Consider the following 18,795-nt stretch of genomic DNA (forward strand, 5'->3'; position numbering starts at 1 on the left):
AAAGCAGCAAGGAAAGAAACAAGAGCAATCAGAAAAGAGAAACAAGAAAAAAGAAACAATGAAAAAAAGGGGGGAAAAGGAACAAGGAAACAGGAAAAAGAAACAAAGAAGAAAAACAAACCAAACAAAAATATAAAAGAAAAAAATAGAGGGAAAAGAGAAGGAACAAGGAAACAAGAAAAAGAAACAAAGAAGAAAAACAAAACCAAACAAAAATATAAAAGAAAAAATAGAGGGAAAAGAGAAGGAAAAAGGGAAAAGAAAATAAAAGAAAAATAAATAGAATTCAAGCCTCCTTTAATTTTAAATGACTGCAACACTCAGAATATGTTTGTTCAAGGAAAGAATTATTAAGTTTATTCTGCTCCTAAAAATGCAAGTAATCCATTATAAAAGTTTAATTTTGATTTATAAAAGTTTAAGTTTGTTTATGCAACCTCTTCAAAACACAAATAACTGTCACTCAAAAACATCTGAAATAAAGGATAAATTTCAATTACTCTACCAGTCCAAGCAGACCACACCAGATGGGCAGGCCAACAATCCAAGTGAACGTTTCTGCCTGATCCATAGGTATGTTGTGTGCAATCACAATGCATTCCTCACAGTAAGGAAAAGATGATAAAACTGTGAGCTCTGCAACATCACTATGGCCAGGACACATCAAAGTTATAAACACCAACTTCTCATTCAAATATAGTAATCTAAAACACTGTAGGTTTCAAAGTAAGGCTGCTGGGAAATTAGGTTTCACAAATACAGAACCTTCTCCCACCCTGACCCAAATTCAACCATGTTATAGCAGGACTTCAAATACCAACGGTCCTTCTCCCACCCTTAAAAGAGTGTCCCATATTAATGCCCCTGTTAGAGGTGATACAACTTCCACAAGCTCCTCACTGTGGGTGGGTACTTCTCAGTAGAAAGGTGCACACATGGTCTGAACCTAGACTGATGACAGTTCAGTTCTATACACAGGAAGATGTAAAGTGGCAAGAATAAACTTTGACAGCATGGTGCCTGAGAGACCAACTGAAAGGTGGCAGCATGGAAAGAAATTCTTTACTACTTAGAGCAAACCATGCAGTGCTGGTATGTGAACCCTTAGGGGGCAGGGAGTGGATCTGGTGTCTCAGTGAAGACTGGTAGCCCAGTGATGGGTCACATATCAATAGCCCACTGGAGGCAGGTACAGAGAGCCCTAGAGCCTCTCCTGAAACACCCAGTCTCCAGTATGTTAAACAAGGGCCACTGCAAAAACCCCAAAATGTGAGGAAGCCATTTACTTGTTTAAAAAAACCAATCCATTCTCTTTACATTCTATTTCCCTAGCAGGGTTTAAGCCCTGCAGTCAATAATCAGTGCAAACAGACACTGGCCCAGTGGAGCACATTAACAAACAAAACTGTTTGTGATTTCAGACATGCCCTGAAGCAGCACAGAGCTCCCTGGCTCCCCACCAAAGGAGGTCTGGCAGTCAGGACAGCTCTGCAACCACTTCGCTGCAATTGTTCCTCTTTTGTCTTCCTCTGCCCCAAGGAGCCACTCTCACTCATCCCTTCCCAACCCTCCTCCTGCCACACAAAACACACAGGACAGTCCAGAAAAATACCTTATTCCCTCTGGGCCACCAGCCATGCACCAAACTGCAGTCCCCATGTGATGGTGGCACTGATTTCTAACCATTCTTGCCATTTTAAAGATTAAAGTAATGCCACCAAAATGTGTTGCTATGAATAAGAGTTCACTAATAGAAACCATCTGCAAAAGAGACATTTTCAAAAGGAAACAGCTTGTTACTGAAACCAACACCACATCCATCCTCCTCTTTTGGCTTATACCACATACACCCTTCAGGACCTGACTGTACCAGCTGCCATACACTGCCACTAAGATGATGGCAACACTAAGCACAAACATGCTTTGCAACTGTCCATAGGAGAACGACCATAAATCAAGCCCACATAGGTACATGAAGCCCAGAGCATCATCCCTCTCAAACTGCACACATATGCTATACATGTGTGATAAAAGCAAGCCTTTGGGGAGCAAAAATATCACCTGACTATTAGGAACAGCACAGCCAAAACATATGTGGTTTGAGCACAGGACAGGAAGGGTTAATTAAAAACAAATATTGAAATCTCTTACACAAACCAACCACTCCTGATAAGGTCTCTGGAAGCAAAATCGAGTGATTGAGGCGCCTGAACTGGAAAGCTAAAAAACCTCTTTTACTTATTTTTCACTTTGTTACATAGAAAAACAGAGACAGAGCATTGTTTACAACACTGGTTTCATTTATGTGTGTATTTGTACACTTTTAACACCAGCAATATACGGCCCTGCTAATCATTTCTTAGTTCAAGCAAATTCTGAGGCTGACCCATGGCCACCAATGCAATCAGAAAGAGATAAAATGGGGATTTAAATACAGTACTAAACTACTTAGAGCAGTCTCCCACCACAAGCTGACAGAGGTTACTTCGGGTCAGAGCCTGATCTCTAGCTAAGAAGGCAAACTCTTGTTAATAATTTTTTTAAAAAGAGAGGGGGGAAAAAAGAGCAATGTTAATTAATTTCCTCTCCACTTCCAAATGATTTGACCTTGCAAGCGTGCTCCCAATGTTGCTGTAACTTATTAATAGCCCCATGAGGCTTATAGCCACGTGCAAAGGCAATATACAGATCATTCTCGTCTTGCTAGTAACTTTCCCTTCAGACAGTCCACTACAGAGTAATTTGGGTTGGGACCAGATTGATGCCAACCTCCCACTAAAGCACAGCTTCAGCATTGGGTCCAGTCACCCAGGCCTCACCCAGTCACAAGAGAGCAGCCTCCAGGGCTGAAGATGGCACACTCAGTCTCCCATGGAGTGTGTTCCTCACGCTCACCCAGAACTTTTCATGGTGCCTTTTGTCCTCTCCACGCATTTCCAACATAAACTACTGTGTATTCAGCTGCTTGATTTTGGCAGCTCTGCACTCTCTTCAGTGGGGGCTCAGGCATGACTGGTGTGTAAGCCAATTGGCTGTCCTATTAGTATCTTCATGGCAACATGGATAACTAGAAAGGTGCATGCAACTTCTTGAAACTTACAAATTACAGTTTACACAAAATACAAGCAAACACACCCATTTTATTTTTTATTTAAAACTCTGTTGGTGTTTACAATGCTGACTGTGTGGAAAGGGCTCTCTGCCAGTACTAAGCCCCACCAGCCCTGCAGGGAGCTGCCTGGCCTTATCACTGGCATGGAGATCTTGTTGGGAAGAGCAGCACAGTGTGAGGCTGGAGCCCCATATAGCACTGAGGGGATTGCAGGACGTTTGGGGGCACCCAACCTGGGTAACAAAGAACATGGCAGCCTGAGAGAAGGCTGTGGGGTGGGATAGCTGCCTCACACCTGGTGAGCCATGTGCAGCCACTTGCTGCAGCAGCCCACTGATGATGTGAGGCAGTGGAGGAGCAAGGCAAGGAAGTCTGGAGAAGAAGTCTAATGAAGAGCAACTGAGGGAACTGGGGCTGTTCAGCCTGGAGAAGAGGAGGCTGAGGGGAGACTTTATTGGGCTCTACAACTATCTGAAAGGAGTGAGGTGGAAGTTGGTCTCTTCTCTCAGGTAACCAGCAATAAGAGGAAATGGCCTCAAGATGCACCATGGGAGATTTAGATTGGATATTAGGAAAAAAATTCTTTACTGCAAGAGTGGTCAGGCATTGTACAGGCTGGCACAGGGTAGAGGTGGGGAAAAAACCATATAGACATGGCCCTCAGGACCTGGCTTAGTGGGCATGGTTGTGCAGTATTGGTGGTCAGACTTGATGATCTTAGAAGTCTTTTCCAACCTCAATGATTCTAAAGGTGATGAAGCATGATGAAGTGGAGCCACACCGTGGAGCAAGGCAAGGCTGAGGCAGCAGCCCCATCCTCCCGTCTTCTGCTGTGCTGCCAGCTGAGCCCCATGCTACGAGACAGGCTCTGTCTACTGCAGAAGGCTTCTGGAGAAAAGAATATATTAAACCCATGCAAATCCGTAATGACATAGCGCCAGCGCTACTAGCCAACGGGGCCAGGGAGGTAAAGTTGCTGCCACACTCATCATGGCGACCGAAGGGGGCCCTGCAGCGCCACTCCCACTATGGCGGGGCAGAGCCGAGACGGCCGTCTCCATATGGCGTCCGGGGCAGCTGCCGGAAATACCCACCTCGGCCCAGTATAAATCGGCGCCTGGAGCCCTGCAGGGTGTTCGCAGTGCGGAGCGGTGCTCCGGGAGCCCCCGGACCAAGGCGCAGGGGGTGCCCAAGGGGCTGCCCAGCGCAACGTCGGCAAGATGGCTTCCGGCTGCCCCGGAAGGGCTTGGCGCGGGGAGGCCCCCAACATGGCGTGGTGGTGCTGGGCCCGCGCTCGGGGCCCACGGCCGCACAGGTACCGCTGGGCTGGGATGGGCCGGGGAGAGGGAGGCTGTTGCGGGCGGGCGGGCGGGCTGGTGCTGATTGTCCGCGTCTCTCTCCCGCAGACTGACAGTGCTGCTGGAGCAGCGACAGGGCTTCCGCCGAGCACGGCCGCGGGCCGAGGAGCCCTCTGAAGCCGCCGCTGCCGAGGCGCGGCCCGGCCCACCGGCCCCACGTCGCAGTCTCTGCCCGCCGCCTCCACGGGCCAGCGCTGGCCGCCCCTCGCCAGGCCGCCTGGTCAAGCCTTTCCTTTTCGCGGTGGGGGTAAGTAGCTTCTCTGAGCCGGGACTGGGGTACGCAGGCAGTCCGGGCGGACGGTTCTGTGGTGGGACCTATAACCATCACTGGTGCCTTAGTTCCATTTAGAAGGAAGCTTAGGGCCGAGCCACTAGGAATGGTGTGTAGCATAAGCCCGGGACGAGCCTGGCTTTCTCGACCGAAGCCAGGAGACAGTGCATTCATTTGATAGAATCAGAACAACCCAGCTCTGCTCCAACCATTTGTGGGAAAGGGAGCCTAGATACGGTTGTCAAGCACTCTGTCCAGTCCCATCTTCAGTATCTGCAGTGATGGGGACCCCACCATGTTCCCACAGAGGTTGTTCCAGTGTTTGATATCAATGCTAAAAACTTCTTTTGTATGTCATGATGCAATTTTTGACTCTGTCCACTGTTGCCCAGTTCACAGGCTCTGCCTTTGGATCTGCTGCCATCTGGCAGTATGAATCGCTCAAGTCTCGGGTCCAGACCTATTTTGAGGAAGCTCGAGCAGACTGGTTGGATAAAATACGGCCACAGAAGAGAGGAGACTTCAGAAAGCAGGTACACAGAAGCAGGCCTGGCCTGTGCTCGTGTGGGTGAGTCCTTGCAGCAGTATAGAACACAACCAAATCACTCCTCTGGTGTAGACACATCTGTAAGCACCATCTGTACAACAAATACTTGTCCTGTTTATCGTGTTGTGTAACTTGGAAAAATAATGGGTTCTCAGCAAATTACAGTAGATGTGTTTTCTTGCAAGAGAAAACTGATAGAAGTAGTTCTAGAAAACTATAGCTCACAATATCACTACAAAAGCTTTATTAAGGAAAAATACCATTTTCACCTTGAAATAGAGGTCAGTAGTAGTAGTTTTTATATCTTAACAAGGTACTTCTTGTTTTTTCACTATTATGAGAGCTGATATTTCCATGCTGATGCTTTAGAGGTAGGGCAGTAAGAACAACAAAAGTGCTGCAAGACTTGTTACACTTTCAGAGTGTCAAAAGAAATTTGTCTGTCATTCAGTTAAGTGTATTTAAAGATAAAAACATACATGGATGTTTAGTTTAGTTATGTTTGTTTCAAGGTTACTGCTGTGGGTTGTGATAGACCAGGCTTGATTAGTCTTTCAGCTCTCCTTGTCCAAGGGAAGTAGGGGCTGAATACGGAGCTGGAGAAGCACAAGGTCCTGGGTGGGGCACATACAGAGCAGCTGGTTTTGAAATTGCATTGTGTGCACTGTGGTGCTCCATTCAAAATGGGCATGTTGTGGGTGGTTAAGCATCACATAGCTGCTTGCTCCCAGTAGAATGGGGGAAGAGGGAAGGAGGAATAACAGCAAGAAAACTTGAAGGTAAAGTTCAAAAATTCAAATAAAAAAATTACTTGATAAGTGGGAGAAGAGGAAAGGAGGGTAAACCAGTGCCCACCCAGTTCATAAGCAAAACATAGCTAAACCTAAAAACTCCTATTCATAGAAGCAGTAAGGTTGGAAAATACCTCAAAGATCATCAAGTCAAATCTGTCACCCAAGACCTCATGACTACTAGACCATGGCACCAAGTGCCACGTCCAATCCCTTTTTGAACATCTCCAGGGACAGTGACTCCACCACCTCCCTGGGCAGCCCATTCCAATGGCTAACAACTCTCTGTGTGAAGAACTTTCTCCTCACCTCGAGCTTAAACTTCCCCTGGTGCAGCTTGAGACTGTGTCCTCCCGTTCTGGTGCTGGTTGCCTGGGAGAAGAGACCAACCCCCACCTGGCTACATCCTCCCTTCAGGTAGTTGTAGACAGCAATAAGGTCTTCCCTGAGCCTCTTCTCCAGGCTAAACAATCCCAGCTCCCTCAGCCTCTCCTCATAGGGCTTGTGCTCGAGGCCTCTCCCCAGCCTCGTTGCCCTTCTCTGGACATGTTCAAGAGTCTCAGTGTCCTTAAATTACTTGTGAGCACAATGTTACTTGGGAGGGAATATTTCTTCAGTTAGTTCAAGTGATCCTCCCAGTTGTGTCCCTTCCCAGCGTGCTGTACACACCAAGTGTATTGAGCACAATGTTACTTGGGAGGGAATATTTCTTCAGTTAGTTCAAGTGATCCTCCCAGTTGTGTCCCTTCCCAGCTGGCTGTACACACCAAGTGTATTCAGCACAGGGGCAGTGAAAAACGGGAGATACTTGATGCTGTGCAAACGCTGTTCAGCAAAAGCTAGAACTTAGTGCGTTACTGGTACTGGTTTGGTCAGACATCTAAAACACAGCACCACATATGAGCTGCTGTAAAGGAAAGTCACTGTCCTAGCTAGGCCCACCATGGCATGGTGTATATGAACTGCAGAGGAGACAGTGATTATTTTAAATAACTTTGGCTTTGTAGTTACTGTTTTCCTTCAAAACATGAAGGGGAAGAGCTGGTGATTAACTATCCAAACAACAACAAAAAAACCCAAACCAAAACTGCCCTGTTGTTAATAGGCTTAAACTCCTAATCCACCTCTTCAACTGGTAAGTTCTATTTTTAAACGTTCAGGGTCCCCCAATAGCTTCTGAGGGCATCTACTTCTTGTATTGTAGAAGAATTCAATTTGTTTATTGTTCTTAAACTGGCCATCCTTGTGAGAAATACCAGTATCTGCACGCTGTGCCAGAGAAGTAAACAAAAAGGTGTGAGGAAGTTGTTACTTTGATACCAAATAGTGAATGGTTTGTTTCATCTAGCATTAACCATCTGCCTCCAACCTGCAGATTAATTTTTAGGACATTGTGTCCCCATCAGTGTGGTTGGAAAGTTGCTGAGTTATCAATAAAATATTTGTGGGTCTGAAAGCTGAGGAAGGGAAAGTGGGGATGGAATTTGCCTCTGGGCTGACTGCGCTCAAAATAACTTTTTCAGGGGTTTAAACTTGGAGGAGGGCTGGGTGAGCTGCACGCAAGGGGGAATGGATTCCACATCTTGTGAGCCACCTCTGCAAAAGTGACCCTGGCACAAAAGTGGAATTTCTCAAAGGTGGGTGGTGTATGTTAGACAGCATTAGGGTGAGGCTTAGCTGAGGTGGGGTTTGTGCTAACTTTGGCTAATCTGCTAAAGTAAGCATTATGGGCTGGATCCTTGTTTAGTACAAGCAGAGGTAAACCCTTGGAGCTGTGTGAAAGAATACAACCTCATTGTTTTTGAAGAAACTGTTGAGCTATGGTATTTTACAAAAAGGGGAGTAGAGGAGTGTTCTTGAGCAAGGAAACGCCAGCTGGAAAAGCTAAGCCAGTCAGAAATGGAAATGTTTCAAACCCACTTCCTTAACAGATTTCAAACAAATGTTTTCCTTCCTTAAAAAGGTAGACCTTTACATGACTCTCCTTGGGACTGCAAATGCTGCCAGTGGCACTGATGCACCATGATTCTGTTTCAGGTTAACAGCTGGTGGAATAACCTGACTGAGGGTCAGCGGACTGTGACAGGTTTGTGTTAGCTTACAAGTATTAGACATTCACAGGAAGAGAAATATGGCAAACAGGTACAGTATGTTAAAACAGATGGCTTTCATACTACATCTAGGTTGGTAGGCACAAAGCATGTGTAAACATGCACCTGCAGACACGCTGTTTCTGCTACACTTCCTTCTCACAAACTGTTGTACGTATGCATCTGTGTGAGAGCATGGAGGATTAGCAACATTTTATTGAGGAACTGTGAAAAACAGCAAATGTTTTTAGAAGGAACAGGTGTTTACATTCCACTGAGTGTGCTGAATGTTTTGGGCAAAAATAATCTCAGGCCACTCCATTAACAAGTGCTGTCAAGAAGTGTATGTATGGTGCTTTGAATTGCTCTTGAGCCAGTCATGATACAGATAGGAAAGCTGTGTTGGGGCAGGGGTGGTGAAGATTCATACTCTATAGTTTCTACTGTTTCCCTCAACATCTGGTTAATCTAAGAAGCAATGACAAATTCTAGTTGGTAGGCCCTGAGCCATTCAGGTATTTACCCTTGATTGCCATAACAAGGTTGGGCTTGCAGTACTGAAATTGTCGCCGGTTCTGTAACATCTTGGTTTAGCATGCAGGGGAAATTGTTCCTAAGAGACCATAGTGGAATAGGATGAAGTCAAAAGAAGAGATATGTTGAAGTTGTGGTTCTAGGATTTATATATCATCATTTTTCACAGTTCTTGCATTTTATTGCAAACTTGAAATAGAGAATAATTGAGACATTTACCAATGTGTAAAGAAATCACAGTTATTTTCTCCTTTGATGTTTCCAGCTATTATAAAATATTTTAAATGCCTGAATACTTAAATACGAACAGAGCAGGCACTTTAAACAAGAAACAATACATTTGCATCCTTATGTTTTTAATAGCTAAAATTCTTGCTTATGTATATTTACACATTCCGGAAAAGAGAAGGCTCTTGTGAGACCTAACAGAAGCCCTCTGGTACCTGAAGGGGGACTACAAGACAGCTGGAGAGGGACTGTTTACAAAGGCCTGCAGTGATAGGATGAGGGGCAATGTTTTTAAATTAAGAGCAGATTTAGATTGGATGTTAGGAACAAGCTCTTTACCATGAGGGTAATGGAACCCTGGAATGTGTTGCTTAGGGCAGTAGTTGAGGCCCCATCCCTGGAGATAGCAAGGTGAGGCTTGACAGGGAGGATGTCCCTCCTCACTGCAGGTGGGTTGGACTAGATGACCTTTGGGTGTCCCAATCCAAACCATTCTGTGATGATTTAAAATGAACTAAGATCTCAGAAAACATCTGTGAAGTAAAAGGCTGCATGTTTGCTGTCTCCCAAAGGTGACTGTTCCAATGCACCAATGCAATTTTTTATGCTTGATCTCTGAACAGTATCTTTACAATTCCCTCAAAACCAAAGCTTCTCCAAAACCAGACAGGATGTGTACTAACTGTATGGTTCCCCGTGGTCTTCTCCCCTCCATGCACAGTTAAATGCAGCTGTGCAGCGGATTGTGGCATCTGGGAGTAAGCAGGTGGAGAGGCAAGAAATGTGACCTGTTCAGCTGGCACTTGTTTCATTGATTCTACAATGGAACAGAAGTTTGAAACCATAACTTGAATAGCTTCAGTACAGGTTTTTGGACTGCTGCATTCATTACACTGTGTTAAACCAGTTGAAATTAAATGTTACATTGCTTTTTTAAGACTTCCACTAGGTAAATACCATTTTCTTTGCTTTTTTCTAAACTCTGTAAAGAAGGGAATACTGAAGTGTGATTCTTGCAACTTACTTCTGGGTGCTTGTTTACAGCAAGAATTATGGTGTATTCCATTAATAATTGCTTTTTTAAATCTTTTTCTCCTCTCAATAGGTATTATAGCTGCAAATGTCTTTGTGTTCTGTTTATGGAGGCTGCCTGGCATGCGACGGATTATGTTTACATATTTCACCTCAGATCCATCCTCCAGTAAGTGCACAGTAATTTGGGTGACTTTTCCACACTAGGATGTGACACAACCTCTGATCATGGTGCAAGGCTCTCTTGTAGTTCCATCACTCACAGACAGTCTGAGTCATGTTCAAATATGTTATCCCTTCTAGACAGGAAATGGTTTGGGTTTGGTTTCTTGATAAAGCAAGTACTGGTGCGTTTCTAATTACTGTAGTGTCAAAACTGTTGTCTGCTACCTGGCTTTTCACTGCAATTTGTAAGATGCAGCTCCTGCCTTTGTAAAGGTGAGGAGGCAGTTCTTCCAGTGATACCAGCCCCTACTGTTGTCCCAGACAGATTGTGAACCATACCACCAATTGGGAAGCAGGAGAATACTGAAACCAGACTCAAATGTGTGTCAGAAACCAGACTCAAATGTGATTGATTTTTTTTTTTTTTCCCCCTTCCTTAACATTCCATGGGATGCAAAGGGAAGAGTCATCAGTCACATGCATGTGTGCTTTCATCAGCAGATGAGCATTAGTCTGTGTGTTATGTACACAATCTTTGTTTCAAAAATGTGCTTTGGTTTGTTAGGAAAAAAAAAAAATAGACTTGGCTTTCCCTCTGTGTGAAAGGTCCTGAAAAGGGTAGCTTCAGAAAGCATGGAACTAGTGTTTAGTGGCAGAAAAATTAGTTTTCATTTTGCCAATAAAAAAAGATGAGATAAACATGCGTTAGGATACATTCTGCTACCTAATTTCTTCTGAGAGAATGGAAACTCAACCAATTCACAGTATCACAGTATAACTAAGGTTGGAAGAAACCCCAAGGATCATCAAGTCCAACCTATCCCAACAGACCTCACGACTAGACCATGGCACCAAGTGCCACGTCCAATCTCCCCTTGAACACCTCCAGGGACGGTGACTCCACCACCTCCCTGGGCATTCCCCAAACCATTCCAAGCTTAAAGATAGCTGTTATCCAGACCTGAGCATCAGTCACTCCAAACACTCCTATTTTAAATTGTGTTGATCTTCAAAGCTGCTGATTGGCTTTCATGCATTTTCCAGGCTGCTGGCTCAGTGAGGAGAGCTAGTAGCTCTTTTAGAAGTCAGATTGTTTTTCCTGGAGTTTAACTCCTTTGCAAAATAATTTTGTATAGTTACTCATACAAATGAAAGCATGAGAGGCATGTCATAAGATAAAAATTTTTATGCTAAATATTCCCAAGTAGGTAATTAAGACTTTCTGACATAGCTGTTTGTACATCTTTCATACCTCTCAGGTCTATGTTCCACCTTTCAAAAGATACTGCATACATACCAAATTTGTTACACTTGTCATACTTGAATTCTAAGTATAATTAGCCTGTAGTATATCTTGATACACTTCTAGTCTGCATGACATGTACATTGAGCCTAATTAAAACACTGACTTTATTTTCATTAATTGCTTTTCTAGGAGCCCTGTGTTCTCCCATGCTGCTCTCTACATTCAGTCACTTCTCTCTATTCCACATGGCAGCAAATATGTATGTTTTATGGAGCTTTTCCAGCAGCATTGTCTCTCTTCTGGGATGTGAGCAGTTCATTGCAGTGTATCTTTCTGCTGGTAATGTTAAATATATACATACATAAATATGTGTTTATGCAAGTGAAGTGAGTGCATGGTTAATAGAGGCATGATGAGAGATGGCCGTTGTTCAGCCCCATGCATTGCTCTATACTGACTGCAGTAGTCATTTGCTGTCCTATAGAATTTTAATGGCTTTAGGATATTTGGCTTCAAACTACTAGGACAATACAAGTGTCTGGTTTGAATTCATGTTTAGCTACCAAAATAAAATGGCTTGTGGGAGTTTGGTGGCAAAAGATGACTAGTTAATTCAAGTTGAAACAACAACCAAAACCATCCCATCACCTATAGTAGCTCCTTTAGGATGACATTCAGATAACATCATTGTACTTTCTGATGCTTGTCTGCATTGCTGGCGTTATTTCCAACTGTCATTTTTCCTTTCTAGGGGTTATCTCCTCTTTTGTCAGTTATGTTGCTAAAATGGCCACTGGAAGGTTTGAACCATCCCTTGGAGCTGTAAGTATCTCAGAATATTGGAGACCTTGTAACTATCTCTGAAGCCATTTTTAAAGCCTGCAGTATTCTTTAACATGCTTCAAAGCCAAGAATGCAAGTGGGATAATGGAAACTAGGAAGGGTTACCAAAACCAAGAACCAGGCAGTGATTCCTCTGCCTCTTCTTCAAGCACGTTAACACTCTAGCAGCAGCAGCCCAGAACTAATGGCACTTAATGCTAATGGCTTGTAAATGAGTACTTAACAGCGGGACCTCCTGCCACTGAGCATATAGTTAGTTCCATAACTTATTTCATAATTGAAGTCTTATCTAATTGAAGATAGAGTACTTGAGAAAGAGATAATATAATCAGACAATCAAAATGAGCATGCCATACCAGTGGAAGTTGCAGGGCATGCTGTGCAGAAAGGGCAGCACTCCTGCCAGAAGTCTCACAGTATGAAAGATGTGAGGCAGGCTGAGGATGTTGTGGCTGTCTGTTCCTTACAGGTATGTTTAATAGAACATGTTAAAACACTTAAACTTGAAGTTTGAAGTGAACATAACTATTTGCAAAGTTTTAAAGGCTTATAACTTACTTTACTAAATAATTTTGATAAAAGCCAAAGTCACATTCTTATTTTTCAGTTGGAATGAAAAGATCTGTTGAGCAAGTTTAGAGTTCTTGGTAGTGCTGTCAGTGTATTTTCCCTTGTGGGAAAAAAACCTGTATCTGGAGTGAGTTACTTCTCATTAGTTATACTGATCTCAACTCACTGAAATTGCCACACCTTGCATTAGTTCACTGCATTCACAGCCTTTCCATTTATATTAAAAGCCTGTGGTTATATTAAAGACCATACAATTGCTTGTTTTCTAGACAAGGATTTCTTGTCCCTTTCCATCTGTTATTTTCCTTGTTTTGGTACAAACTTCAGAATGATTCCCTGCATCTGAGATGTGTGTTTGATATATGTTTGATTTCTGGGAAAACAGCATTTTGACATAAACTGTTATCTTAAAAATCAAGGGGGGAGCAGGATTTCTTAATTACATGAGCATCTGAGTGATATTGTTTTTCCCAATACTTATCACTTCAGATACTGAAATTAAATAATAGCCTCTTGGTTTATTTTTATTTTGAACTTTGCTGTGGTGCCTTTTACTTTGGGGCTTAACCACATGGCTGTCTCTGAAAATAACAGCCAAAGGGGCCAGGGGTTAACACACAGAAAAATAAACTATCCCTTACGTAACATGTGAGCTTACTTTGATGTATTTTGATGTATTTACAGTCAGGAGCTATAATGACTGTCCTTGCAGCTGTATGCACAAAGATGCCAGAAGCAAAACTAGCCATCATATTTCTTCCAATGGTCACATTCACAGCAGGAAGCGTAAGTGCCTTTCAACTTGGAAATCCTCATCTTAAAATGTTTTCCCCATGCCTCTCCAAGATCTGAGCATGTGCCCTCTTCAATTGTGTTGCTGTATTTTCTTTCAAAAGAAATGTAACAGGTCATGGAAGTCCTGGAGACCAATTCTGAATTGTTGCAGCCTGGCACAGTCATTACACAAGTCTGTAGTCAGTTTAGAATTACCCTAAATTCCACCCTCCTATGAGTCTGTTTCAAACCAATACTTAGAGGTGAATAAATTGGGAGGCACTGAGGTTCACCTGTCTGAGGAAATTTGCATACACATACTGTGTTTTCTGATGGGTGATATTTTTTTATAGCAGGACTTGCTGCAAACTAAGCTAATACTGATACACTGGTTTTGAAGAAACTTTGTCAAGATGGGAAACCCAGAATTCTCACTTCTCAAGGGAAATAACCTTCCTGCCCTGGAGGAATACTTGCCTCCTCATTTGGAGGCATTCATCATTCGATACTTCGAAGAACTCTGTTAGGATTGGAAATAAACTACTGAGGCTTTTTCATGTGTATTGCTAGGACTCCTTTTCTGTCCATTAAATTCTTTCAAACATGTCCACTGCCCCACTTAAGAAAAGCCTTTTATGTATAACTTGATGTGCTTTAATAAGTTAACTGTAGTCTGCTTTGTAAAGTTGTTCTACTGGTTTACTTAAAGCAGTTAAGTTTTGCCACTTCAAGATCACATTAATTTTTTTGTTTGGTTGGGGCTTTTTTGTTTGTTTTCTTGTTTGTTTGGTGAGGGTTGGTTGGTTTGTTTTGTTGGTAAGTGAAGCTTACAGATTTGAACAGCTGTTCTTGGATGTCACCTTTACGTTTTTCTTGCACTTCTGTTTGGGTGGACCTGGACTGGTGGGTTGGGGATTTTTTGTTTGTTTGTTTTTGCATGCTACCCTGTAACTGCATCTTCCCTAAAAAAGATGCCTAGGGTAGAAAAATTGGCAGAGCCACAGAGAGCATCACTGTGGGGAAGTACCTACTGCAGCAGTAAAATCACAAGCACAAGTTGCAGTATAAAGGTTGGAATAACTTAAGCCCTGTAACTGTATTTCTAAACTTTGTGTACTCCTTTAGCCTACCTTGCATCTATGCCATAATCAGCTTTTAAAATAAACAAGCCAATATAGCAGTATAGCTCCTATCCTACTTAAAGTAGCATTTCATCCTAGTGTTAAATCTCTTGGGTTTTTTTTGGAATGAGGCATTTAGTACAATTTGGTGAGGTTCTGCACAACAGTTCTGGTGGTCTGTATCTCTGTGGGATGATAACGCTGTTACTGATGCTGTTTCTGGCCACAGAGCTGTTCACTATCATACTGATTTTTCTACCTTCCAGCAGATTGAGGAGAGTGTGATGATCGATTTATAATACTAATGTCGAGGATGCTGCCCTACATGCTCCATCCACTAGAGGGTTGTATTTGGGAAGACAGAGGCACTAAGCTGTGTCAGAACAAGTGAATGAGAATGTTGCAGTTAGGTGGTGTCTTTTTCCCAAGTATATGTATGGCTTTAGAAATAAGAACAAGAAGGGACCTGAGTATTTGAAAAGGATACATTCTGTATCTGCTCATGTCTGTATTCTGACAGCACAGTAGAGCTGGGGCCTGAGTCTGTTGCTTTAAGACCTTTTTTTACAGTGATTGCTTTGATATGAAACTTACAGATTATTTTTCAATCCTAAATTGGAAAATCTGCTCTCAGTAGCCATTATATGTTGTGACTGATCCTGTCCATTCCATGTTCTGTTCCTTTCCAGGCTTTAAAAGCCATAATCGCGTTTGACACTGCAGGGCTTGCTCTAGGCTGGAGACTTTTTGACCATGCTGCACATCTTGGAGGAGCTCTCTTTGGAATGTAAGGCTGTATTTACTGACTTCTGTTTGTTTCATACGTGAATTCATCCTATGTGTTTTTCCTCCTGTCTCTGAAGTGTGGAGGGTTTTTTGACATGGAAGGTTAGGCTCGAGGTGAGGAGAAAGTTCTTCGCTGAGAGAGTTGTTTGCCATTGGAATGGGCTGCCCAGGGTGCTGGTGGAGTCACCATCCCTGGAGGTGTTCAAGAGGGGATTGGACATGGAACTTGGTGCCATGGTTTAGTCATGAGATGTGTGGTGACAGGTTGGACTTGATGATCTTTGAGGTCTCTTCCAACCTTGGTGATTCTGTGATTCAGCACTGACGACAACTCATGGTTACCTTCATAGTGCTGTAAAACTACATGGACAATACTGTTAACAGGCAGCACCACAGAAAAATTGAGCTGAAGTGGAATAATAAATTAGATGTCACATTGTCTTGTCACCCTAACTTAGGCTGTTTCTGTCCTGCCTTTCCCCAGCACATTGAAGAGAGTCACAAGGCAGAAAAAATGCTCACAAAATACAGCATGGACAAATTAAAATACTTCTAGAATTAAACAGCTAAGAAAATGTCTTTGTCTCAGTGCTTTTCCTCTAATTACCAGTTTAGAGAGAGCTACAGAGTTTGTGTAAGTTCAGGCCAAATTCCTTTGAGCAGTCTCTACTGATGTTTCTCAGCATTGCTGTGTTGTCTTTGTTTGGGGCCTTACTAATTGGGAAGAACTACCAGAAACCAGTTTGTAGGAAACAATTCTGCATTGTTCCATGTTTGAACTACATTACCCAGGGAATTTTTCCCCTTCTGCCTGATTGTAATGTTGTCTTATTTCCCACAGTTATTGCTAAGAACATCTTAAAACATTTTATATAGGCATTTTAAAAGTCTACCTGAGGTTTAGCTAGGCCAGAAAAAGCAGGTAGAGAATATGCTTATTTTGGTCTGTTTGGTCTGACTTGCCTTTTCTTGGCTTTGGAGTAAGTGCTGTGCCGCAGAGGTTTTTTTTCTCCCCTGCTCTGGCATCACAAATGCATCTAATGTAATCTTGCTGATTCCTAGCTACTTTCTGCCATGGTGTGTCTGTATCAGCTTGTTCACTGTGATGCAGATTATCACATCATTAAAATAGAATAGCAGTTGCAGTAAAAATTCTCTTGAGTTGACTTGTCTCCCTCAGCTGTGTGTTCTACTGTGATCATTCTGGTCCCTTCATCCTAAACCAGGCCCTCTGTTTAGGACCTATGTCAAGTGGCCAGAGTATTTTCTATACATTGCCTCAGACAATTGCCCACTTCAGAAGGCACCAGTGTGCACCGGCTGATGGCTCATATCAAGGCACTTTTGTGACTTGGGTGTGAAGTTTGGCTTGTGGGATAACCTTCAGCCTATTTCTATGTGGTTTCTTCTGCCTCTCCCCTCCACCTGAACCTCCCTTGCTTAATCGCTTAGGCTGATATATGAACATGTATAGTTCTCTTACAAAAGAACTTAAGCTAGAATACTTTGATTAAATGTTCACTTAGATGTTTATAGAAGAAAACTCACTTTGAATGGAATCTGGCTGTTCATTATGGGGTAGTTGCATTTGCATACAGAAATACTCAGTTCTTAGGATGGATTAGCAGGGCACTGTTTTAACAGAATTGTAAATGGATTTTTTTGTGTTGCATTTAGTACAAATCCTGAGAGCATGAAATTAAAGGCCTTTATTCTCAGGACTGACAAGCAAAAGCACATAGAAATTAATTACTAGGAATCAAGAAAATAAGCAGCTTACCTTGCACTTTCCAAGAACGCTATTCTTTCTGCCTCAGTATGTGTCCTGTATTAAACATCTGAGTTCCTTGATTTTAGTGATCAGACTGTCCCTCAGATACAGAGAAAACTTGCAGTTGTAACTTGTATTTTGTTTCTCAGGTGGTATGTGACTTATGGCCACGAGCTCATCTGGAAGAACAGAGAACCACTGGTGAAAGCTTGGCATGAAATGAGGACAAAGAACACAGGAAAGGGAGGAAGATCTAACTGATTCTAATCCGAGAGATACCTTCTGCCCAAGTGCTATATTACTTGAAGACATGGGATTGAATTGGGTTTGAAGGTCTTTTTACTACTCCACATTAGGCCTCTGAGGAGCTGAGGTTTCTAATGTAAAGTACAGTTGCAAAAATTGCCATGGGTAGAAAGAGAACTCCAAGGTGGAACAATAAAGGTTTTTATCCTGTTGCTTTTTGAGGTAACAGTCTGCATTTCATTTTTTAAAAAAAGAATTAAAAAGTGCTTTTCAAGGAAGTGACCAAAAGCTCTGTCCCAAAACCTTCAAAAATGGGGTGGTACAACTGGTTAATACTTAGGAACATAAACATTTTTAAAACTGAGGAAGTTAATGGATCATGTATCCCCCCCTAATGTCCACCAGACCACACTAGGTGCTTTCCTAGGTGTGCTTTAGACAGGCTGGACTCAACACAAGGCTAATGTGGTCTTAACTGTTGAAAAGATTGGGTGAGATAAGCCAATGGTCTCTTTTGATCTTAAGTTTGAATTACATGAAGCAATTCTGGATTGTCTACCAGAGCTTGCATGCAGGTTTATGGTCCAGCTTTATTCATCAGCTGTGGCTTATGCACCCTGTGTTTTTCATTTCTATGTGCTTCCAGGATGCTGTTAGATCTTGTTAGAATTTACTACACTACCTTTTCATAATTGTGTGCAGTGGAAGAATGACTTACAGTGTGGGCTTGGATATTTTACCATGAGTTATACTGCTTTCTGTAAGCTTTCACTGCATTAATGTGGGTTTTTTTCTTTTCAAGATGTGCTGTATTGCTAATTTCCTTTAAGGGCTTTTCTAAAAAGTTTAAAAGCAGTAGCAAGTGGTTCAGAATGTGCCAGCTCTAGAAAAATGAGCAGCTTCCGCAAAAACGCTTGAGGGGCCTGAGATCTGTAACCTGAAGTAAGTACTCACGTAAACCTGTGGGTAGTACCATGACCAGTGTTCCCATTATACAAATAAAAAGAGTAGCTGGGTGTTTGGTATGCTCTTACCCTGTGTGTATCTTGCAGGCTGGACTACCCAACCCCTTGTGAAGGGGCTGAGGAGGCTGCCCACATGTGAGCTGGCAGGCTCAAATGCTGAATTCTCCCATGTGATAGCCATTTCTGATGGACTGACTTGCCAAAGAACACACTGCATCTTTAAGAAGCCACTTGTGCCCTTTTACTTTACAGCAGTGCCTTGCAGAACATACATTTCCTGCAGGGAGAAAGAATAGACACTACTGGATGGCACCAGTTGTAATAAATGGAGTACAAAATTGCTGT

At 42.7% G+C, this 18,795-nt stretch overlaps 1 protein-coding gene across 1 annotated transcript; it reads left to right on the plus strand.

Annotated features, from left to right (window-relative positions):
- Positions 1-4,344: 4,344 nt before the first annotated feature.
- PARL (presenilin associated rhomboid like) lies at positions 4,345-18,795 on the plus strand. Its single transcript, XM_054166759.1, has 10 exons — positions 4,345-4,427; positions 4,519-4,717; positions 5,134-5,274; positions 8,117-8,165; positions 10,037-10,132; positions 11,564-11,713; positions 12,126-12,196; positions 13,472-13,573; positions 15,372-15,469; positions 17,389-18,795. The coding sequence occupies exons 1-10, from the start codon at positions 4,381-4,383 to the stop codon at positions 17,498-17,500; spliced, it is 1,065 nt and encodes a 354-aa protein (XP_054022734.1). The 5' UTR covers positions 4,345-4,380; the 3' UTR covers positions 17,501-18,795.

This window comes from Dryobates pubescens, chromosome 13 (assembly GCF_014839835.1).
Source record: "Dryobates pubescens isolate bDryPub1 chromosome 13, bDryPub1.pri, whole genome shotgun sequence".
NCBI lineage: Eukaryota > Metazoa > Chordata > Aves > Piciformes > Picidae > Dryobates > Dryobates pubescens.